General features: G+C 43.1%; 1 protein-coding gene across 8 annotated transcripts in view; it reads left to right on the top strand.

The window, feature by feature from the left end:
• The window catches only part of FSIP1 (fibrous sheath interacting protein 1), an 83155-nt gene that overhangs the window by 14134 nt on the left and 43608 nt on the right, over positions 1 to 25413 (top strand). For all 8 annotated transcript variants that reach the window (XM_083167226.1, XM_083167233.1, XM_083167228.1 and 5 more), the window contains 3 exons: positions 3618 to 3723; positions 5826 to 5918; positions 19906 to 20078. In XM_083167226.1, the coding sequence (XP_083023352.1) occupies positions 3618 to 3723; positions 5826 to 5918; positions 19906 to 20078 (372 nt within the window). The remainder of the gene's footprint in view (positions 1 to 3617; positions 3724 to 5825; positions 5919 to 19905; positions 20079 to 25413) is intronic.

Here is a 25413-nt window from a genome sequence, read left to right on the forward strand (position 1 = left end):
CTTCTATTGTCTGTGACATCATAATTACATCATGTCTATGACCACAGACACCACTGCATGGTACCAGCTACCTGGGATTAGACCCAGTAGGTTTATATGGTTGGCTTTAAATTGCTAATAAAACTGAAAACATGTTTCACATCCATCTACTAATATTTTTTTTCCAATTTGCTAATTCCTTTTACAAAATTGTGGGCACTTTTCTTCCTCACTTGAAGGTGTAGAAAGAGAACAAAGTCACTATTATTAATATTGGATGCATTGTTTATGTATTATCATTGTGTTTATATTATTTAATAATTAAACATAATTATAATACTAACACAGTAAAAACCATCCTATGACCAGAATAAAGCAGTGTTCGTACTCTTTCCCTGGTAATGGCATTATAGATGGTGTTACCAGAGCAGGAATTACGGCGGTACTTGTATTGTAGCGACATGAAATGTGGGAGGCTAAACACTGTGATACAGCAGTATGGCTCTCCAAAGGTAAATACACCCGTTATCCTATATAAATTAGTTTAGCTATTCTTACTTATAGAAATTCATAGAAATAATTCTCCATTACCTTCCGGTGTACCTGTAGTCTGGCCTTGGGATCTCATGGTGAGCAATGTCACCAGAACAAAAATCATTAAATGTAGATTATTCATCTCAAATCTATTCTCACTCCTCTCCTCTCAACCACTACTTCACCTATCAAAGCCTCACCTCCCAGGAGCTGCAATTTATAACCTTCTATTGTTTGTGACATCATAATCCTGATGACATCACAATCACTGCTGCATGGAGCCAGCTAGCAGGGACTAGATTCAATAGGTTTCTATGGTGGCTTTAAAAGTGCTAAGAAAACATCCATCTGTTAAATTGTAGTCCCAAGTTACTAATTCCATTTTCACACTAAAGGCAACATTTCTTCCGCTCTTGGAGGTTTGGAAAGAAAATGAAGTAATTAGTATTAACTTTGGATAGATGTTTTGTGCCAGTGACTGTAGTTTATTCCCAGGATCCTAATCTTTCATGTAAATATATGTAGAAAAATTGATTTATATATATTTTTTTTTTTATGAAAACTACTTCAGCATAGCATTTTGTACGCAGATACAGCTCAGTCCCAAACAGAATGCAGGCATGCCTCATATAATTTAAATAGGCAAAAGCTACGCCTGTGTCATATTTGCATTGTTTTGTGAATAAAAGGGATGTTTAATGTGCTGGGATGCTGGATGTAAGTGGACACCATATGCGCACATAGGGGGGGTGTACTGAGTACCTGGAAACCCACCCCCCATGCATCAATCCATCAGCCTTGTTTAGGCCTCCAGATCAGTGGGCCCCTCTTGGGCGGCTGCCAGAGGTGTTTCTATTCAACAGCTTTTTAGAGCGGCCACCTGGACTGTACAAAAGGTTCTTCCGGCTTGACATCTTTGCGGCTCAGGCTTCTCAGTTTGGCCGAGTGGTGTTAGGGGACCCGTGATGGGAGCTCTGGACGTCCCCACTGTAAACTCCAGTGCCACCTGGTGGATGAAGGAGAAAATGGGATTTTGTACTTACTGATAAATCCTTTTCTCCGAGTTGTTAAAGTCGAGTTGCACACACGCCATTTTAGGATAGTATGGCCGCCATCTTGGTTCGCAGAGTTGCGCAAATAAAGTATTATACCGAGTCTGTGTAGCAAAGTGGACCATAAGCGCAGCCATACTAATACACATAAATTCATAATACCAAACTTACACTAAATAAAATATAGTTTATTAAAGGTTTATTGCACCACACATAGATTAATCAGCAATACACGATTGTTTCTGTACATGTTTGGTATCTTTATGTTCTGTGTCCCGTGCGCAGCATTCCGGTCGCAGCCAAATATTCGCATGTCCTATGGTTTGATAATTACGGACAAAATACTTATTATATGTACTTTTGCCATGTGTCCTGTGTAAGACAAAGGAATCAAGTTGTAACCAGTTCTTGTTGCTGATTTACGACCCTGGCGACGATGCTAACAAACAAAGGACACCAAAGTACCCTCCCCCCTGCACCAATCCAAACCAGGTGCAATACCTTGCCCCAATCACTGAAGACTGGACATTTGAACCCTTGACCAATTACAACGGCCTTTGACCCCCCTTCTTGGACCCTATAAAATAGCTATCCCTGAGCTGGCTCGGTCACTTTGGCACTGCATCTATCCCTTCACCATTGCCCGGGCTATAGTTCAATCTGAATATAGCGAGCTCCGACCGGACTGCGCTGCGATATTCTCTTTACGGTAACATTTGTATTCCTGTTTGTTCAATGTGGCTGATTATATTATGTATCTGTTTCTGTCCCCTTGTTAGTTTAAAGTATAGTTATTATTGTTAGTTTAACTGTATCAAGTGTAACGCTGTGTTCTTACTTTCTGTAATCCCCTTTTGTCCGCTAGGGACTAAATACACTATTTGGAGAATCTATCTCCTCACTTTGTTATATCTTTGTCTTGTCTATTATTCGCATCTAGCGATAAGGTATATTACGGACATTGTCCATAAAAGGTATTCTATACTAAGTACTGCGAAGGGATTTCTTATTACTGGAACTGATCCAGCGTGTACAACACACGGAAAAGGTCCGCTACATTGCGCTACGCTTTGTTTGCACGTAGCTAGAGATAAAGGGTACGCAAGTTAAGGAAAGAGTACGTAAACTGCGCATTTCACTTATTGTTCTTCTGGTTATATAAATATCGGTATTAACAGAGTCCACATGTGGCACTGGACGTCCTCCCGGTGCTGCCTCCTATCAGTTCAGGTTACTTCAGTTCAGTTACAAAGAAGTGGTAAAAGAACCTGCGCTCTAAACAAAGGGTGCAGCCTTATCATAAAAGATAGTCACAAACTATCCAGCAATAGTAGATAAAAAAACAGAAGGGTCTGATAGGGCGCTCCCACTTGAGATATGAAGGATTTCAATGTTGGTAAGTCCTGTAGAAATGCGAAACCTCAAAAAAAGAACAAACAAATCGCCACCTTCATAGTGTAGATATTAAAATAAACCTATAATAAAAATCTCTCTGGTCAAAGAATATTCTCCGTACCACAAATGAGCCTTTCCTTAGGCCACAAGATATCTCGTCTGATGTTCAAAATAAGATTCCCTTTCTCCTTCACTTGTATACCTCGGTTTAAGATTCAATATTGCACATAGCGTAACAATTTATTCAAAAACAATAATACACACAATAAATTGGCATAGTACCGAGTCTGGTGAAATCTGGCATACAGTTTGTGAATCTGAATACTGATAGGAAGTGGAGCACTACAGAGAAGCACACTTTGGGGCTGGCAGATAGTGATTGTTTAAGGGGGGAGCTTCCTGCTTTTCCTCAGGATGTACCATGCAAGTACATCTGCTGTCTCTCTGTGGGTGGGTTCTATCCATAAGTGGGCTTTCTCCGTAACCAAGCTTCCCATATACATGTGTAGAAAATGAAATACTGGTCTCCTTCACACTCATTTACATAAGAATAAGAGGATTGTGATTCTCAACTGTGGTCTGACTGAAAGCATTGTATGTGTAAATGCCAGATTGTCCTCTTATAACTTCATTCTTTACATACATTCTGAACAACAGTGGGATCTAGATATGGATTCAGATGATGATCAAATGAGCTTTCCTGAAGATGACGAGTCAATCATTATCGGAAATATGAAGCTGACCCACTCACGAGAGGAACCAGGTAGGAAATATTTAAAAAGAATGTATTGAGTGTAAACACTTTTTTGTTTTATTAAACCTTAATATATGGTCAGGACAAGCAGGACAGATTAAGGCGCTATGTCTCGATACCTGGCAGGCATCACTGGGTATGTATGAGCATGGGATGCCAACAGCTCTACTAGACCCCAGTAGAGGCACACCCTCTCAGGGAGAGAGAAGCGACAGGCTGCAGCTGCCTCTCTCCCAGCTCGGCACACAGCACTGAGCAGTTTGAGCTGGGCTGGGGAGAAAGGCTGCTGCTGTGGCATTTAGTTCACTCTCTCTCTCTCTGTGCCCAGGTATGAATCATTGGATAGGCAACAACTAGGTTGACATGACTGAAGGTCACCATGGGGTTAGGTCGTCAGGTTCATTAGATTGACATGGGCATGGTCGACATGGGATTTTTCACTTTTTTTTTCGACCTGAAAGTCAATATTGACACTTAAAAAGTGCACAGCTGCACTCGCCATGCTTCGGCATGGTGCCCCGCTACGCTTGGTACACTATTTTATTCTCCCACCATGCCCTAGTTGATGGTAGGACATGAAATACCGCCTGTCGGCACATGTCGGCTCAAGAAAAAGTGAAAAACCCCACGTGGACATTTTGACTGTTGACATTCCCAATGTTGACCTAATGCTTGTGTCGACCTAATGACCCTGTTGACCTTCAGTCATGTCGATCTAATGCTAGGTATTTCCGTGTGCCCAGCTATCTGCAATGGGAAGGGAGTAGTGGGCCCTGGGCCCCCATCGGGCCCTCCATCAGACTTGGCCTGAAGTACCAGAACCCCCCTTTCGGCACCACTGTGCACAAGATCTCATGAGTAACCCAAGATCTTCTTTGCAGCCTGCGGACGCCGCAGCGAGGGACAGCGCTCTCCCTGCTGTGGTGGATGGGCAACGATAACTGCAGCTGTCGATATTGATATCTGCAGGTGTCCAAACAGTCTTTTAGATAGCAGCGCCGATAATGACAGGCACCGTTCTCCTTCATACATGGGCGAGACGCAGTATCAATGCAGATGCTGGTGCTGATACTGCTTCGCCCCCATAACAATCCTTATTATGTACTAAGCCTTGGAGAAAAATACAATTTACTGAGAAAAAAGTACCATCCAGCAAGCTCCTAACTGCCATATTACAGGCTGTGGGGGAGATTCAATCGCCGTCGAGCATCTCCCGTGGGGGAGATGCTCGACGGGCCCTATTCAATGCTGTCTTCCCCGACAGCAATGAACAGGGTTTCCTGTCAGAACGAGCCCGACAGCTCTAGCTGTCGGGCTCGTTCTGCCGAGAACAGCCAGGAAGTGACGAGCTGCCGGCTGCAGCTCGTCACTTCCCGGCCGCAACTCGCAGCCACGCCCCCTTCTCACCGCTCGGCGGCCGGGACATTGAATCCTGACTGCCGAGCTCCAGGCGAGCTCACCGAGAACGGGACAGGGGCACGGCTGTCACGCTAGCTCGACAGCCGTGCCCCTGACATTGAATACCCCCGTGTATCTGAAAAATGACAGGAGCTGATTGGTTGGTATCTTCTTTATCTTCTTCCACTTTATCTCTCTCCAAGGGTTAGTGCATGGACCCCTTTGTGTCTGTTTAAAACTTGTGTGTGCGGAACATTGACACTCCGTTGGTGTAAGTACTAATTAAAGGGCTTATTTATTGAAGTAGAGCTGTGGTCTGCGCTCTGGAAAAGATTTGAAGCCCTTTAAGTGAATTTGTCAAAATAGGTGTGAGAATGGCCAAGTAAACCTATTTATTCATCACAATGGCCTGTAATGTTTATCTTATATCGGAAATATCTTCTTTTTTTTTTTTTACACAGCAGTTTTTTTCAAGATTCAATTTTTATTAAGGCTACACAGCAGTTTTTATTTTAATTGATATAACAAGTGTGAGCGACGCTGTCATTTTTAGCAGATACTTTGCACATTTCTCACAGAGATGGGGTTACATTTTTATTATGAGGGTGCTGCGCGATTTACCAAGCAATGAAAACATATCTGTACGGCATCTATGGGCTTTGGGATCACGGTCTCAATTAAAATAACGACTTCACATTCTTCTTTTAATTCAGAAATGGATGAGGAATTTCAAAACGAGTTGTATGGTAATCCTGTGACTGAGAATAACGAGAGAGCTGAGAGAGTCAGAGAACACTGTACAGAAGGTAATTAGCTTGATGGGCTTAGCATGGTGGTTGTAGTCCTTGATGTCCTGTATCAGTAGAATGTCTGTATGCCGGATGGTGAAGTGAGCTCAGATAAACCCTCATGGTTCAGGTGAACCCCCAAGATATATGTAGCTCTTTAACCCCACTAACAGTACATATGGGAATAATCTGTGCAGTAGAACGTCATAATAATGTATGGCAGTATCATTTCTTTCAGTTTCCGCACTCGTTGAGTCGGCAGATAAAAAATATCTGTAACTTTGAAATCTATAAAATATCCTTAGACTGCGTTCAGAGGGCTTTACACATTAAAGAAGGAATATGTTTGTAATAAGATGTTTGGCAGCTGGGTCACAGAATGAAACCTTTCCTAATGTTATCAGAATGTTCATTCAGTCTGATCTGTAGTGAACACATGTGATCTTCTAAATGTGGCACCAGACTGTTCTCCGCAGACCACATCAGGATGTTTGTGATAAGCGGCCTCCTAGGGAATAGTAATTGTTTCATTCTCTTTGTGGGTTGGGTTTAACTTCTTCATTGTTTTCCTCTTGCAATGTACTAGAACTGCTTTGCTCTCTGTAGAGTCCTCCAACCACAGCCAGAGACTTTCTAAGGTTTTCCTAGCATCAGATTGTGCGGCTTAAGATGACATCAACAGTCTGCTCTAGTTCATTTCTTTTAAACTCTAGGAATGGAAACAAGTGACCTTGTAGGTTTGAGTTCAATCGCTTTGGCTCTGGAGATATTAGTGAAAAAAACATAGTATGGCTCGGTTTAATTAGATACATATGTGTGGAAGAAATCCTATAGACAGTGACTGCCAATTGCTCAGATCTGACACAGCGCTACTGAGTACATATTGCCATAAATTCTTGTAGCCACTAGGTGGCGGTCCTGTCAAAAGTAAAACCTAAAACCACAGAATGAAGTTACACAACCATGAATTGTTTCACCTTTTTCAGTCCAATTTTTTTTCTGCGATTCAAACAGTCTGGTTTAAATGTTTCAAATCATAGTAATCTTTTTTTTTTTTTTTTTTTTATCAAAAATGGTCTTTACATTGGATGTTGAACAAAAAGTGGTATGTGGTGATAAGTAGTATCACCACCAGATGGCGCCGCTCCACTCAAAATACAAATTATAGTGAGTCAATCAATAAAATAAATCCTTCTTTTAATAAAAATTTACCAAATGTCACAATAAAATATGCAATACATATATAATCACACTCAAATATGACACAAGACCCACAATATATAACATAAAAAGGCATGGGCTGGCTATGAGGCTTGTTTGGCTATAATTGTGCGGTTATAAGGCAATAGTTCAACTATTGGGGCTGTAAATGAGCAATATTTACCAGTCCCGTATAGGTATAGTGGGTCTCTTTACGTGGAAGTTCATATAGGCACCATATCTTTTATCCGAGCTCTGCAATTATTCCCTTTTCAGGGGGTATAGCTTTCTCCTTTTGTAGCATTTTGTTTATAAGAGCATTACTAATGTGTGGTATAACAATACTGTGTGGCATTATGTCTACAAGGGTTGCTATTACTCTGTGGCACTATGTGCATGATGTGCACTATTGTGTGGTTTAATGTGTATAACGGACACTACTGTGTGGTGCAATATTAATAAGGAACAATACAGTATGGTGTGTTGTGAATAAGGAGCAATATGATGTGGTGTAATGTGATAAGAAGCATTGGGTCGGGGCAAAAAGAACGACGGCTCTAGGGGGACCAACCAAAATCTTGCCTAGGGCATTATATAAGCCAAAGACCGCTCTGAGCATGAGGGCTGTGAACCCATTTTAATTTTGCTCCTTTCTGGCTTAAATTTTTACCCCATCTCACTTGCACAAGTGCACATAATGCAGCTTCAAAACACTGGATTCCTCATATACAGTGTTTATTGTTTACATTGAAGGATATGTAGTGTATGTCCTTAAAAGTAGAGTCATAACATAATAGAAATGCTAATACCAGAGTTTCCTAATTATTTACCCTTACTGAAGATGCTGGACAACCCCATGGATGGACCATAAGGAGGATAAGCACCAATCATGACTTATTTACCCACTGGTCATCAATTCTACGTGCATTTGTGCATAGCCATATTATAGTTAAGCAGCAACGTCTGATTTGCTTATTTCTTATTTTAACTTTTTTATTCTATAGTAACTCACAATAGTACCCAAATTACTCCTCACTTCTATATTCATTGATTGCTGTACTAAATCCTATTTATTTTGTTTCCATACTTGTTTCAAATACTGTAGCAATACAGGTCGGGTCTCCCTTATCCGTGTATTCCAAAAACCAAAATATTCAGAAAACCGTGTTTTTTTCAGAATATTTTTTTTCCCCAGCCCTTTTTTTCATACTTACCTCATCCCCCAATGTCCACGGTGGCCTCCGGTATCCTCTCCAGCGGCATCTTCGGTCCTGGGAAGAGGATCCTGAAGACCACCGGGGACGTCGGGAGACCATCGGGGCACCAACAGGGGACTAGGTAAGTGTGTGTCTGTGTATGCATGTAGGTGTATGTGTGTGTGTGTGTGTGTGTGTGTGTGTGTGTGTGTATATATATATATATATATATATATATATATATAGTCCAGGAATCCACACACAAGGTGTAGAAAGGAGAGCACTCTCCAATCACAAATATAATTTTGTGAAAATCCAAATGAGTTAAATAATGAAATAAAGAGACATCACAATCCTTGGAGGTAAAGGTGATATAATAGTATGATAGCCCCGACGTTTCGGTCCAAATCAAGGACCATTATCAAGGAGCCTAAGGCATACAGAAAACATAGGTCATATACACATTAACATTACAGCAGAAATGTGCATGAATACAGCAAAGTAAAGGTAAAGTCTTACATTGTCATCAAAGTATACAGGTAGTCAGCGATGAGGTAATCTCTGCCTTGTAGGACAGGACAAGATCAGCTACCTAGTGAGTGCAGTCCGGGTCCCGCTATATATACCCATAGGAAGGGGTTAAGGAGCAGGAGATCGCGCCATAATAGCCTGCGTGTCAGGCTGCTGGAGCGCAAGGCGATTTCCGGAAATACCGGAAGTCAAGTGGTCGGTGGAACGCACTTGACCCGCACAGCTTCCGGGTAGCCGGGAGCTGTGTCATAGTTGCATGAGTACGGAGCGGCGAATGAAAATACTGCGCTAATGGGGACTTGTTAAACAATGCAAACGGATGATCAAGGGTCAATCAGGACCCATTAGAGAGACAATTAGTCAAATGGGATTAGGAGGGATCGCGCATGGCAGGGTAAATAGCGAGAGCCGGAGCCAGAAGCAGGAGAGTGCTGGGGAGGCAGATAAGACGGCGAATGGTTACAGATAATACTGAAGGGTCAAAGTTAGTGCCAGAGGGCACTGTATAGTAGTCTAACGAGTAACCAGGCAAAACTGGGTGGAAATTAAATGAAAATAAATCATAAATGTCCGGGAGTGCTAAAGGTGAGAGAGATAAAATTTTGAAAGTAACTTAAAAACTGAACAAGAGGAGATGGTAGTGTGCAAAAGAGGGGTACAATGGGGCTGACATGATATTGCAAAGGTGAATAATTACACAAACAAAAGGGCGTGGCTACACATATGGAAAAATGCTGAAGACAATTATGCGGTGAATACAGAGCATACATATGGATGGGATAGAGCATAAATGCATGTTGGTCCAGCGGCATCAACAATGTATACATAGGTGTCACAAGAACAACAGATAATATATATAGACATATAGGTAGAGGATGGATACATCAACATGGTCTCAGAAAAATGGACAGGGGGTTGTTTTCATTAAGACCCCTGGGTGCGATTGTGTCAAGTCTATGAATCCAGCGGCTCTCAAGTTTTTTAAGTCTCAGGCCCCTGTCACCTCCACGGGGTGATGGGGGTACCCAGTCAATGAGTCGGCATCGGAGGTTGGCGTTCTGATGACCTGCTGCAAGGAAATGTCTAGGGATGGGCAAATCTGCTTTCTTAGATTCAAGTGCACTACGGATGGAATTCCTGTGGTTCGCCATCCTCTCTCTAAATTTCCTGGAGGTCATGCCAACATAGGCCAGTCCACAAGGGCAGTTCAGGAGATAAATAATATGGTCCATTTGGCAATGGAGGCGGTATTTGATTTTTATTGGTTTACCCGCCCACTCGGGTAAACCAATAAAAATCAAATACCGCCTCCATTGCCAAATGGACCATATTATTTATCTCCTGAACTGCCCTTGTGGACTGGCCTATGTTGGCATGACCTCCAGGAAATTTAGAGAGAGGATGGCGAACCACAGGAATTCCATCCGTAGTGCACTTGAATCTAAGAAAGCAGATTTGCCCATCCCTAGACATTTCCTTGCAGCAGGTCATCAGAACGCCAACCTCCGATGCCGACTCATTGCCCATCCCTAGACATTTCCTTGCAGCAGGTCATCAGAACGCCAACCTCCGATGCCGACTCATTGACTGGGTACCCCCATCACCCCGTGGAGGTGACAGGGGCCTGAGACTTAAAAAACTTGAGAGCCGCTGGATTCATAGACTTGACACAATCGCACCCAGGGGTCTTAATGAAAACAACCCCCTGTCCATTTTTCTGAGACCATGTTGATGTATCCATCCTCTACCTATATGTCTATATATATTATCTGTTGTTCTTGTGACACCTATGTATACATTGTTGATGCCGCTGGACCAACATGCATTTATGCTCTATCCCATCCATATGTATGCTCTGTATTCACCGCATAATTGTCTTCAGCATTTTTCCATATGTGTAGCCACGCCCTTTTGTTTGTGTAATTATTCACCTTTGCAATATCATGTCAGCCCCATTGTACCCCTCTTTTGCACACTACCATCTCCTCTTGTTCAGTTTTTAAGTTACTTTCACAATTTTATCTCTCTCACCTTTAGCACTCCCGGACATTTATGATTTATTTTCATTTAATTTCCACCCAGTTTTGCCTGGTTACTCGTTAGACTACTATACAGTGCCCTCTGGCACTAACTTTGACCCTTCAGTATTATCTGTAACCATTCGCCGTCTTATCTGCCTCCCCAGCACTCTCCTGCTTCTGGCTCCGGCTCTCGCTATTTACCCTGCCATGCGCGATCCCTCCTAATCCCATTTGACTAATTGTCTCTCTAATGGGTCCTGATTGACCCTTGATCATCCGTTTGCATTGTTTAACAAGTCCCCATTAGCGCAGTATTTTCATTCGCCGCTCCGTACTCATGCAACTATGACACAGCTCCCGGCTACCCGGAAGCTGTGCGGGTCAAGTGCGTTCCACCGACCACTTGACTTCCGGTATTTCCGGAAATCGCCTTGCGCTCCAGCAGCCTGACACGCAGGCTATTATGGCGCGATCTCCTGCTCCTTAACCCCTTCCTATGGGTATATATAGCGGGACCCGGACTGCACTCACTAGGTAGCTGATCTTGTCCTGTCCTACAAGGCAGAGATTACCTCATCGCTGACTACCTGTATACTTTGATGACAATGTAAGACTTTACCTTTACTTTGCTGTATTCATGCACATTTCTGCTGTAATGTTAATGTGTATATGACCTATGTTTTCTGTATGCCTTAGGCTCCTTGATAATGGTCCTTGATTTGGACCGAAACGTCGGGGCTATCATACTATTATATCACCTTTACCTCCAAGGATTGTGATGTCTCTTTATTTCATTATTTAACTCATTTGGATTTTCACAAAATTATATTTGTGATTGGAGAGTGCTCTCCTTTCTACACCTTGTGTGTGGATTCCTGGACTATTTTTGAGTACCAGCCTTTTGGCCGGTGCTTTTGGTTGGGCACCCCACTGTTGCTACTTTGGGTGAGAGTGCGGTCATTTGTATCTGTATATATATATATATATATATATATATATATATATATATATATATATATATATATATATATATATATATATATATATATATATATATATATATATATACTGAAAAATCCCTTATCCAAAATGCTTGTGGTCCCAAGCATTTTGAATAAGGAATACTCAACCTGTACAAGCACATTGCATGCTCCTGACTAGCTACCCCCCCCCCCCGACCATTTGTACCTGTTAAGCTTAAGCACCGTTAACAATTCACCTGTCAACCTTTTAACCCTTCCTTCCTTTTGTCCATGATGACCAAGAGCATGTTGACCAAGTGGTGTCGACCTTTTTATTGTTTACCTAGACATTGTCGATATTCAGTATTAATCCACAAAATACTAACCTTAACCTTAAAGGCAACTCTAATGCTAGGTTGCCATTAGTTTATTTTTTTTTGAAAGGGGCAATAATTTACAAGGCATAGTTTTATTGGCTGTGTACGCAGCCAATAATTACACAGAACACTTAATAAAAACAAGTAAGAACACACATTTTATTTATATATTTATTTATAACACCAAGAAGTAATCACAAGAAGATTTCACAAAAGCTCTATAAAACGGGAGCCACAAAGACCACTATCACAGGAAAAAGACACAATAGGGTTAAGTAAACCAACACACTATAACTCCTCCCTAGTAGGTAGAGAACTACCATTGGAGTAATTTTAACATAAAATATATAAAGGTAACAAGAAATGCAGAAGGGAATAGAAATAAATAGGTGAAAGTGGTTAAGAAAAGGGTGAGGGGAAACAGATTAGTTAAACATAAGAGATGATTAAAATATCTAATAGTATTCCTAATTGTTTATATGAAGATGTATATTGTTTATGATTATATTGATTAAATTAAACTATGTATATAAAGAATGGAACAATGACCTGTAAACTAAGATAACGAATTCTGTTTATGTAAGGTTGCCTATATCTTTTGAAAAATAATAATAAAAAAAAAAACAGGGCATAGTTTTGCCATATAAATGAATGCTCCTTTAAATAAAACCTCAGAGTTCGACAAGCTACAGAACTCGGAGGCTATTATATTTGGTCAATAGTCTGCATTTAGAGTGAAACCACTATAAAGGCCCCCATAAACTATATGATTTGAGCCCGATTTGGGCCTGATTTCCCCAGATTCTGGCAGATCGGGCTGAGAAATTGGTTGAAATCGCCACAAATTGCATGTGTATGACATCCAATACGATGCGCGGCACTGTGCGCATCAGGGCGGAGGTCGGACAAGCTGCACATAAGATAAGTTGTATGTGCAGCCATCAGCGGCACATCGCTGGTGCTTTTTATCACCCGCAATGTATTGCATCCTATATGGTTTGTAGGTGTGTGCCAGCGGTGCTGCACCGCTGGCACACACACCTATCTGCAGAGCGAGGAAGAGGCTCTCTATCTGCTCTGCATCCCTGGCGAATGGTGGGTAGGAAATAAAAAAGACCTATACAGAAAAATCAGTGGCCGCCTATTCTTTTGAATGTTTTTTTAATTCTCCATCTCCCTGGGAGTTACATGCGATAAATTACAATCAAGTGCCAAATCGTACATGAGCCCCCGGGATTTTCCAGGGGAGCGCAAGAGAAATCGGGTCCGACTTGTCTTTAGGACAAGTTGGACTAGTGTATTGGGGTCTTTAGTTGTCTTGAGCTGTCCTTGCATATGATTTGAAACAGTGATTATTATTTATTGGATCTATGTCTCAATTCAAGCTATAATGGAATGGTGTATAATTATCAGGGCCGGCTCTACCACTAGGCAGCTTTAGGCATGTGCCTAGGGCGCCGGGATCTGGGGGCGCCACCAAGTCTGCAAATCAAAAAATCAAGGATGTCTATGAGGATCCTTGTAGTATTTAATGCAGGCAGCGGCTGTGGAACTTCTAAGACCTCACCTCTATACTTTCCCTTGAGTCATACTTCCTACATTGCTGCCCCTTCTCCTTGTACTCTGTTGTGGGTGCAGAGGACCTCCAGGAAAAGGGGGGGGGGAGTAGGTTGAAGTTTTGCCTAGGGTGCTAAGAAGCCTTGCACCGGCCCTGATAATTATACTTATACAGGTCACCCTAATTGCTACATTTATATTTGCATAATTTATTGTATCATTTTTGTCACTTGAAAGAAAAGTAGAATGTGAAGGATTACACCAGAAGGCAGATTAATATGCAAAGCCCCTGATTTATGATGGCTAATTCCAAATCCTGACATGTGACAAAATGATCCCAAAGCTCAAATGTAGAGGAAATGAGAATTTGTAAGGGGTTAATAGAATCTAATCTGCGAATAGAGATACTATATAAATTATATCACCCTACTGGAATCCCCGTTATGTCGTGGCAAATGTAAGTATGAGGCACATGGAGAGGGTGGCGTGAGGGACATTCTCAGAGAGCCTATCAAATGGATTGTAGCTTTAGGGTGGACATATAATACTATAATGCTATTTTCTGTAGTTTTGAACTCGGCTTTTCTATTTAAGATCCTCTTAGCGTCATTGTTGGTTTACAGCCTGGGAATTAGTTAAGGTTTGTATTTACAAAGACAACAAGTTAGTTTTCCAGTTCTGGTTCTCCAGATATCATAATTCCTCCAAGAGTTGCTTTAACAGCTAATAAGAGCAAGAAGCCAGTTTTATAGTACAATGGGCCTAATTCAGTCCTGATCGCTGGGCTGCTAATTTGCGAACAGGTATACTATGCCCAGCCAGTGTAAAATCCTGCCCCTTACAAGCCTACAAATTGCTTAGCACAGCTTTTTGCACTTTGTGCAGTCTGTGCATAGACCAGGACCTACTCAGCGGCTGCAATAGAAGTGGGCTGATCGGGGCCAGAGCTAACGTCACATGACTTCTCAAACACCTGGGCACACCTGCATTTTCCCTGACACTCCCAGAAATCATCAGGTTTCTGTCAATCAACTTGAGAAGGGGCCAGTGATCAAAAAAGTAGCATGATTTAATCACAGGATGGCTTTGCACATGTGTACATATGCATGCGCAGTCTATCGATAATTGCCCGGCCTGCAGATTTGCAACAGGTCTTAATTAAGTCTCAGAAGTGTCAGAAGCTTTTCTGTTCTCAGAGAAAGGCCTGGAGGTTGCGTACGGTTGGACGTCGAGGGTAGGTTAAATTGGGTTTCATCTCATAGGTGAAGTGAAACTTATTTATTGATAAAGGCACACATAAATGTAGAGATCTGAGAATGCACAGTATTACAATCACTGACATAGGTGAATCTAAGGGGTGGTCCAGGGGTGCACCGGACCACCCATTAGACCGCCAGTTGCATAACATTTAAAGAAATGACAGCCGGACAGAGAGAGAGAGAGCTGTGTGCTGCCCTGCTGTTTAGTCTAAGGGAATTGCTCATTGCCAAGGGGGATGTCTCACGGGATTCAGTATTGAATCCCGGCGGTCTGGATCCCGGCGTTCAGAATCCCGACGCCGGAATCCCGACAGCCGAAATGCCGACAAGGGGGGGACGTGGATCGCCCCCCCTTGCGGGCTCGCTGCGCTCGCCACGCAGCGGGCCCGGTGCCTCGCTACGCTCGGCACGCTATTTTATTCTCCCTCCAAGGGTGTCGTGGACACCCCAGGAGGGAGAAAGTGTCGGCATTTCGGCGGTCAGGATTCCGGCGTCGGGATTCTGAACGCCGGGATCCCGACCGCCGGGATCCCGACCGCCGGGATCTTAACTGCATCCCGTATCACGCCACTGGACGCAGCTAATTGAAAGAAATGACAGCCGGGCAGAGAGTGCTGTGTGCTGCCCGGCTGTAGTCTAAGCAGTGGCATCGATGTTTTCAGTTCTCCCTCTGGATCGCCGGTAGCCAATCAGGAGCGGCATAGGTGGTATTGGTAGCCGCTCCTGATTGGCTGCCGGACCCCAGCAGAAGAACTGAAAATATCGATGCTTAGACTACAGCTGGGCAGCGCACAGCGCTCTCTGCCGGGCTGTCATTTCTTTCAATTAGGTGGGTCTAGCGGCGTGAGACATCCCCCTTAGCAACGAGCAATTCCCTTAGACTAAGCAGCCTGGCAGCAAACAGCTCTCTCTGCCTGGCTGTCATTTCTTTAAATTAGGTGCCAGGAGGCAGTAATTGCAGTAACCTGGAGTGGTAAAGGGAATATAAGATCCTGCAGGTTCCATTAAATATTTTGGTACTGTATGTGGGGGTCAGTAATACAAGGGAAGAATAGAGCTACAGATATAAACCAAACTTTCTGTAGATGTTCTGCTTGTGCGGTAAGATCTACTCGGACGGGACAACTGCTGAGCGTTTTCACCCTAGACCACCAGGGAAAAATAATTAATAGATCAACTGCTCATTTTAAAACCAATTTAATATGCTTAACTAAAACCACACAAATTAATATATATATATATATATATATATATATATATATATATATATATATATATATATATATATATACACATATACATACAGTGTCGGACTGGGGCATGAAGGGCCCACCAGGGAAATGCACTCACAGGGGCCCACCAAGGGGGGTGGCTTTTTTGAAGGGGTGTGGCCACCTGACCAGAGAGGAGTGGCTATACACTATGCGATTTTGGGCCAATTTCATCCGATTTCGGCACTTTGGGCCGATAATCAGGCAAAATCGGGCCAAAATCGCAGGTGTGTTACATCTGATCCGTAAATCCCCCACCCTGATAATAAAGCACATAGGTCCCACAGATAATAATACAGCAAATAGCCCCCCCAGATATTACAGCACATAGGTCCTCCACACACAGATGATAGTAGAGCACGTAGGTCCCCCCACATATAATACAGCACATAGGTCCAGGGCCGTTTCTAGACAATTCAGCTCCCAGGGCGAAGAAATAAAAATGCCGCCCCCCCCCCCCCCCAAACACATAACATGGTAGTGAATAAATTGCGTGCGCCGCAGGCGCGCCAAAATAGGGGGTTTGGCGTAATTCTTGCACTTAAGTTGGCGGGCTGAAGGCCACACAGTGACTTAGTACGCCTCACAGATAAAGACCAAACAATGACATGCTACTTAAATCATTATACACTGTTTATCCCTGATACCAATTACACATTACGCCGCACTCTGTGATGACAATTACATATTACGCCGCACACTGTGATGACAATTGCACAATATGTCGCACACATGATGCCCATGACATACTATATAACACTCCGCAATGCCCATGACATACTATATAACACTCCGCAATGCCCATGACATACTAAATAACACTCCGCAATGCCCATGACATACTAAATAACACTCCGCAATGCCCATGACATACTAAATATCACTCCGCAATGCCCATGACATTATATATAACACTCCGCAATGCCCATGACATTATATATAACACTCCGCAATGCCCATGACATTATATATAACACTCCGCAATGCCCATGACATTATATATAACACTCCGCAATGCCCATGACATTATATATAACACTCCGCAATGCCCATGACATTATATATAACACTCCGCAATGCCCATGACATTATATATAACACTCCGCAATGCCCATGACATACTATATAACACACTGCAATGCCCATGACATACTATATAACACACCGCAACGCCCATTACACATTTGACACATAAGTGCCACTTACCTACATGCTCAATGCCAGGGGCTTCATGCTCGATGCCAAGGGGGTCTGAATTTGCTTGTTGCCAAGGTGGACAGAACTGTGCAGCGGCCTGCTCCCGGCCGGTATTTTCAATTCAGTACACCGCCGGTGGTGTGCAGCAGGGAGGGAGGATGGTGTGCAGCAGGGAGGGAGGGTGGGAGCGGTGGTGATGTGCAACAGGGAGGGAGGGAGGGAGGGAGCGGTGGTGGTGGTGGTGTGCAACAGAGAGGGAGGGTGGTAGCGGTGGTGGTGTGCAACAGGGAGGGAGGGTGGGAGCGGTAGTGTGCAGCATGGAGGGAGCGGTAGTGTGCAGCAGGGAGGGTGGGTTGCAGTCATGTGCAGCAGGGTGGGTTGCAGCAGGGTGGGTGGGTGCAGCAGGGTGGGTAGGTGGGTGGGTGCAGCTTGGTGCAGGGTGGGTGGGTGCAGCTTGGTGCAGAGTGGGTAGGTGGGTGCAGCTTGGAGCAGGGTGGTTGGGTGCAGCTTGGTGCAGGGTGGGTGGGTGCAGCAGGGTGGGTGGGTGCAGGGTGGGTAGGTGGGTGCAGCAGGGTGGGTAGGTGCAGGGTGGGTAGTTGGGTGGGTGCAGTGTGGGTAGGTGGATGTGTGCAGGGTGGGTAGGTGCAGCAGGGTGGGTAGGTGCAGGGTGGGTAGGTGGATGGGTGCAGGGTGGATAGGTGCAGCAGGGTGGGTAGGTGGATGGGTGCAGGGTGGGTAGGTGGGTGCAGCTTGGAGCAGGGTGGGTGCAGCTTGCAGCAGGGTGGGTGGGTGAGCCAGCCGCCGGTTAGCTGCTCACTTCACCTCTCCCCCTGCCTGTGCTGCGTGCTGCGCCCGGCCCCTGAGTCCCCCGCTCCCCACTGTGTCTGGGAGAGACTGACAGGGAGAGACGTGCTGCTGCTATGTAAAATTCACATCTCCCGCTGGACCGCTAGCCAATAGGCGCTCACGGTCCAGCAGCCACCAGTTGATTGGCTGCTGGACCACAAGCGCCCATTGGCTAGCGGTCCAGCGTGAGACGTGAATTTTACTTGGCAGCAGCACGTCTCACTGCCCGCACCCTCCGCCTCCAGCTGCCCACCCCGCCGCCTCCATCTGCACGCCCCCCACCCTTCGCCTCCAGCTGCCTGCCCCGCCGCCGGGTAAGTCATCCGCTAGCTTTTGACTACCCGGCGGCATAGGAAGCGTTAGGCCCCGCCCCACTGTAAAAGTGGGCGGGGTCTCAGATGACAGGGGCCCACCGGGGAATCCCCCGGTTCCCCCCCCCCCCAGGCCAGTCCGGGCCTGTATGTATATATATATATATATATATATATATATATATATATATATATATATATATATATATAATGTCCGTCATTTAAGTTTTACTTAAGCATATTAAATTGAAATTGTTTTTAAAGATACATTTATGTATATGTGTGTGTGTGTGTGTGTGTATATATACACAACAATGAGGCCGGCACTCAGGTCTGAAGGTGGATGCCAGTAGCTTGCTCCGGTGCCCTCTTTCAAAAGGGGTGTCCTTAGGTAATATACAGCAATAAAATAAGTGGCACTTTGAACAAGCCTCCGAGTGCCACTTATTTTATTGTTGTATATATATATATATATATATATATATATATATATATATATATATATATATATATATATATATATATATATATATATATATATATATATATATATATATATATATATATATATATATAGTGTGTGTGGAATAATATGTAATGGACATTATGGCAGAATATATATTGGTCATTACAGCGTGTGGCATAATATGTAATGGGCAGTATGACGTGGCATAATATGTAATGGGCATAACGGTGTGTGGTATAATGTGTAATTATGTGGCATTACGATGTGTGACATAATGTATAACGGGCAATAGGGTATACATTTTTGACGCACTATCCCTGGTTTAGTCTTGTGTGTGTGTGGGAAATGGAGTGTGGGAAGCAGGTACAGAGCAAGTAAAATCTCTAGATACATCATTGCGGCTACTGGGCACATTATTTGTATAAGAGGCACTACTACTATGGGCATATACATACTTTTATTCAGCCTGCACCTTTGGCAAGCGCTGTCTCTTTGTAAAGTATTGGAGGGCGCAAATTTATAGTTTGCAGGGGGGGCAGACACCCTAGCACCGGCTCCGGCTACAAGGGGCGTTAGATAGAAGCAGGGGCTGAACAGTAGCAGGAAGGGAGAGGTGTAGGGACTTTGAGCACTATATATACTGTGTGTGTGTGTGTGTGAATGTATATATATTATATATACAGTGCATATATATATATATATATTTAACTTCACAAAATGAGGAATGTGGTCTCCTTCTGACAGGATAATATACGTGTCTATGTGTGTGTTTTGGATCAGTACATGAAGTTCGGTTTTGTACTCTAATCAGATTCCGCTGCTGAGCAGACACAGAGCACAGAAGGTGCGATTGACCCTAAATTGGAAAAAGCCATCAAGAGGATGAAGGCTCTGGATGAAATTTTACATAAGAAGATTGAAAGGGAGAAGGAGGTCAAGGCTCAGAGCTTAGAAATCCGAAAACAACTGTGGGAAGGCCTCCAGGTAGAGGAATATGTAATCTGTAATATGTTGTTCTTTATGTCTCCTGGAAATTCTGCTATTTCTATCATTTAAAGCGTTTAGCATTCAAATATAAAGTGGGAAGGGGGATGACATTCTAGTTATCAATGTAAAGGTACCCTTGCGATATTAGTCTGTGATTAAGCAACTGCTGGTTTGGGTGATGGGGGTTCCTCTCTTCTTGGCAGCAAAAGAAAAAAAAAAGAATAATAATTTAAAAGAATCAATCATTCTGGATCATTGATCCCTTTACGTAACAACAGGGGGCATATGCCAGCGTGCCCTAACAGCAAAACTCTATCTTCTCTACTCTATTCTCTATATCTAAAATGCTAACACGCTGCTCCTCACCTCTGTGGAGGACCCAGCATGTCCCAGGTGGCACGTCAACAGGGCTATTTAATAGCACTTGTGCAAATAAACTTCAAAACATTACCCCTATCGCCTACAAGCCAGCATTTTTTGGTCACCATTCATAATAGGGTGTGGTATGGGGTTCAGACAGTTGGGATCCCGGCAGTCATTAGCCTCGCCACGCTGCGGGCACGGTGGCTCGCTACGCGAGCCACCTATTCTATTCTCCCTCTATAGGGGTTGTGGACCCCCATGAGGGAAAATAGCGGGTGGCCATCGGGCACCCGGCTGTCAGCGTTTTGACAGTCGGGATCCCGACGTCGGGTAAATGACTGTCGGGAACGCGTCCGGCACCGTCATAATAATACTTTTCCACCAGGACAGCTCTTCTGGAATAGAGGTGTTCTGGTAATGCAGTTACTCCTGGCTTTATAACCCAGGAGTTCAAATGTGCATGTGCAGCACTCATGGTTCCAAACCTACAGGCTTCTATAGACAATGCTATCTCTTGCTGGTGTTCCCTAGAAAGCACAAGCACACGAAAGTTTTCTGGAGCATGCTGCATGAGGGCATGATGGGAGGAATAGGGGAGCCAGAAGCAATAGGGGGGAGTGTCTTCTCCTGGCACCTCCTGTGTCACTCCACTGCTGGGATTACTTCTGCTTATCCTATAGAGCTGCCACCAATTGGCTGGAACCTTCAAAAGAGTAGCACTGACTGGAGCAGCATTAGCCTTACTTTTTTACTTTCCCGGCCGGACAGCACCCCCAACCTGCCTTCACCTGGAGCTTGTGCCCTAGGAGCTCCACACCCACTAGGGGGAAGTGCCACCCTGAGACACAATGCTGCATATGACACTGGACAAAGAAGTGACAGAAATATTATATGGCGCTATGCAGCCCTGTTGTAACAATTCACGTAAGTGTCACCACACTTGGATTACTATACAAACAAAAAAGATGTGAAATCGATATACAGTGAGGCGCAAATAATACTTAGAGATATAACAAGGTTAGATCTTCCTTTTTGCTAGTAGAATTCTTTTCAGTGGTCTTGGGGTCGTTTTTTTGTCCGATAGAAATGTTGATCCCAAAAAAAAAGAAGCAAATAAACAATTTTTTATAATGTGTACAGTGTCCCAATAAATTATTCCATTGGAAAATATGTGTATATTTAGAACAAGGTGACGTATGCGTACCAAACTCACGTTTGTATACGAAAATGTAAACTCATAAAGGTATCTTTCTTGGTAATTCTCCGAGGAGTGTTTGCTAGAAGCAGGTGATTTTTATCAATTTTTTCTTTGTTCAAAGTGTACTCGGAAAAAAGGAAACAAAAAAAAAGTGCAATGTGTAGATCTGTTGTGTAGCAACAGAAAAAAATTTTTTTTTTCTGAGGATTTGTGTGTGAGGGGCTTTAATTGGCGTACCTCACTCACCCAAAAGTGAAGAAGAAAACATGCATAAAGGTTTCTTTAACTAAAGGACGGGCGTACCCCAACTCACGGTGTTCAAAATGTTATCCAGGCGCATAAAGGTATCTTTTTCTCTCTCCCTTTCTCTCTTCCTCAAGCAATAATACAGATGTTTTCCAGTTTGTCTCGGAGAAAGAAGGTTTGATAAAGCATCAGAACTCCATCATCTCTCCACAGTTACAACCAAGAATATAAAATATAGTATTTATTAGTGGGCGTACCCAAACTTACACTTCGTGTGCTGGGCAGTCCACCTATAAAGGTTTCTTTCAAATCCACCAGGGTATGGGCCTATTAGATTTTCTCACCACATATCATCCGGGAAACATATAAAGAAAGAGAGGTATATCTCCAATGTAGATGTCTCTTTAGTATATATAAAAACTCTATTAAACCAAGAGATCTTGGCGTACCTTACTCACCACTTTAGGTGGTAACGCCAAGCCTGTAGCGGTTTCTTTTTATCCTCCCAAAGTGACAAATGCCAGATGAACAAATATTTTTATAAAAATATCAAAAAAGTTTTTAATCCAGTAGATACAAGAACAACAGAAAGGCCCACCATGGGCTCGAAAAAGTTAAAAACAGTCCAATGTAACAATCCAATCAGGCACCAAAACGGTGTAAAAACAAAATATAAAAGCAAAGAAAAAACAGAGCTAAGTCTGATACATACATCCAAGGTTTGTGTGGCTGTTCACTCCTCTCCAATTCATCATTAGCCTCGCCACGCTGCGGGCACGGTGGCTCGCTACGCGAGCCACCTATTCTATTCTCCCTCTATAGGGGTTGTGGACCCCCATGAGGGAAAATAGCGGGTGGCCATCGGGCACCCGGCTGTCAGCGTTTTGACAGTCGGGATCCCGACGTCGGGTAAATGTCCGGCACCGTCATAATAATACTTTTCCACCAGGACAGCTCTTCTGGAATAGAGGTGTTCTGGTAATGCAGTTACTCCTGGCTTTATAACCCAGGAGTTCAAATGTGCATGTGCAGCACTCATGGTTCCAAACCTACAGGCTTCTATAGACAATGCTATCTCTTGCTGGTGTTCCCTAGAAAGCACAAGCACACGAAAGTTTTCTGGAGCATGCTGCATGAGGGCATGATGGGAGGAATAGGGGAGCCAGAAGCAATAGGGGGGAGTGTCTTCTCCTGGCACCTCCTGTGTCACTCCACTGCTGGGATTACTTCTGCTTATCCTATAGAGCTGCCACCAATTGGCTGGAACCTTCAAAAGAGTAGCACTGACTGGAGCAGCATTAGCCTTACTTTTTTACTTTCCCGGCCGGACAGCACCCCCAACCTGCCTTCACCTGGAGCTTGTGCCCTAGGAGCTCCACACCCACTAGGGGGAAGTGCCACCCTGAGACACAATGCTGCATATGACACTGGACAAAGAAGTGACAGAAATATTATATGGCGCTATGCAGCCCTGTTGTAACAATTCACGTAAGTGTCACCACACTTGGATTACTATACAAACAAAAAAGATGTGAAATCGATATACAGTGAGGCGCAAATAATACTTAGAGATATAACAAGGTTAGATCTTCCTTTTTGCTAGTAGAATTCTTTTCAGTGGTCTTGGGGTCGTTTTTTTGTCCGATATAAATGTTGATCCCAAAAAAAAAGAAGCAAATAAACAATTTTTTATAATGTGTACAGTGTCCCAATAAATTATTCCATTGGAAAATATGTGTATATTTAGAACAAGGTGACGTATGCGTACCAAACTCACGTTTGTATACGAAAATGTAAACTCATAAAGGTATCTTTCTTGGTAATTCTCCGAGGAGTGTTTGCTAGAAGCAGGTGATTTTTATCAATTTTTTCTTTGTTCAAAGTGTACTCGGAAAAAAGGAAACAAAAAAAAAGTGCAATGTGTAGATCTGTTGTGTAGCAACAGAAAAAAAATTTTTTTTCTGAGGATTTGTGTGTGAGGGGCTTTAATTGGCGTACCTCACTCACCCAAAAGTGAAGAAGAAAACATGCATAAAGGTTTCTTTAACTAAAGGACGGGCGTACCCCAACTCACGGTGTTCAAAATGTTATCCAGGCGCATAAAGGTATCTTTTTCTCTCTCCCTTTCTCTCTTCCTCAAGCAATAATACAGATGTTTTCCAGTTTGTCTCGGAGAAAGAAGGTTTGATAAAGCATCAGAACTCCATCATCTCTCCACAGTTACAACCAAGAATATAAAATATAGTATTTATTAGTGGGCGTACCCAAACTCACACTTCGTGTGCTGGGCAGTCCACCTATAAAGGTTTCTTTCAAATCCACCAGGGTATGGGCCTATTAGATTTTCTCACCACATATCATCCGGGAAACATATAAAGAAAGAGAGGTATATCTCCAATGTAGATGTCTCTTTAGTATATATAAAAACTCTATTAAACCAAGAGATCTTGGCGTACCTTACTCACCACTTTAGGTGGTAACGCCAAGCCTGTAGCGGTTTCTTTTTATCCTCCCAAAGTGAAAAATGCCAGATGAACAAATATTTTTATAAAAATATCAAAAAAGTTTTTAATCCAGTAGATACAAGAACAACAGAAAGGCCCACCATGGGCTCGAAAAAGTTAAAAACAGTCCAATGTAACAATCCAATCAGGCACCAAAACGGTGTAAAAACAAAATATAAAAGCAAAGAAAAAACAGAGCTAAGTCTGATACATACATCCAAGGTTTGTGTGGCTGTTCACTCCTCTCCAATTCATCATGAATTGGAGAGGAGTGAACAGCCACACAAACCTTGGATGTATGTATCAGACTTAGCTCTGTTTTTTCTTTGCTTTTATATTTTGTTTTTACACCGTTTTGGTGCCTGATTGGATTGTTACATTGGACTGTTTTTAACTTTTTCGAGCCCATGGTGGGCCTTTCTGTTGTTCTTGTATCTACTGGATTAAAAACTTTTTTGATATTTTTATAAAAATATTTGTTCATCTGGCATTTGTCACTTTGGGAGGATAAAAAGAAACCGCTACAGGCTTGGCGTTACCACCTAAAGTGGTGAGTAAGGTACGCCAAGATCTCTTGGTTTAATAGAGTTTTTATATATACTAAAGAGACATCTACATTGGAGATATACCTCTCTTTCTTTATATGTTTCCCGGATGATATGTGGTGAGAAAATCTAATAGGCCCATACCCTGGTGGATTTGAAAGAAACCTTTATAGGTGGACTGCCCAGCACACGAAGTGTGAGTTTGGGTACGCCCACTAATAAATACTATATTTTATATTCTTGGTTGTAACTGTGGAGAGATGATGGAGTTCTGATGCTTTATCAAACCTTCTTTCTCCGAGACAAACTGGAAAACATCTGTATTATTGCTTGAGGAAGAGAGAAAGGGAGAGAGAAAAAGATACCTTTATGCGCCTGGATAACATTTTGAACACCGTGAGTTGGGGTACGCCCGTCCTTTAGTTAAAGAAACCTTTATGCATGTTTTCTTCTTCACTTTTGGGTGAGTGAGGTAC

The sequence above is a fragment of the Crinia signifera genome, chromosome 12 (genome assembly GCF_055691185.1).
Source record: "Crinia signifera chromosome 12, ASM5569118v1, whole genome shotgun sequence".
Classification (NCBI taxonomy): domain Eukaryota; kingdom Metazoa; phylum Chordata; class Amphibia; order Anura; family Myobatrachidae; genus Crinia; species Crinia signifera.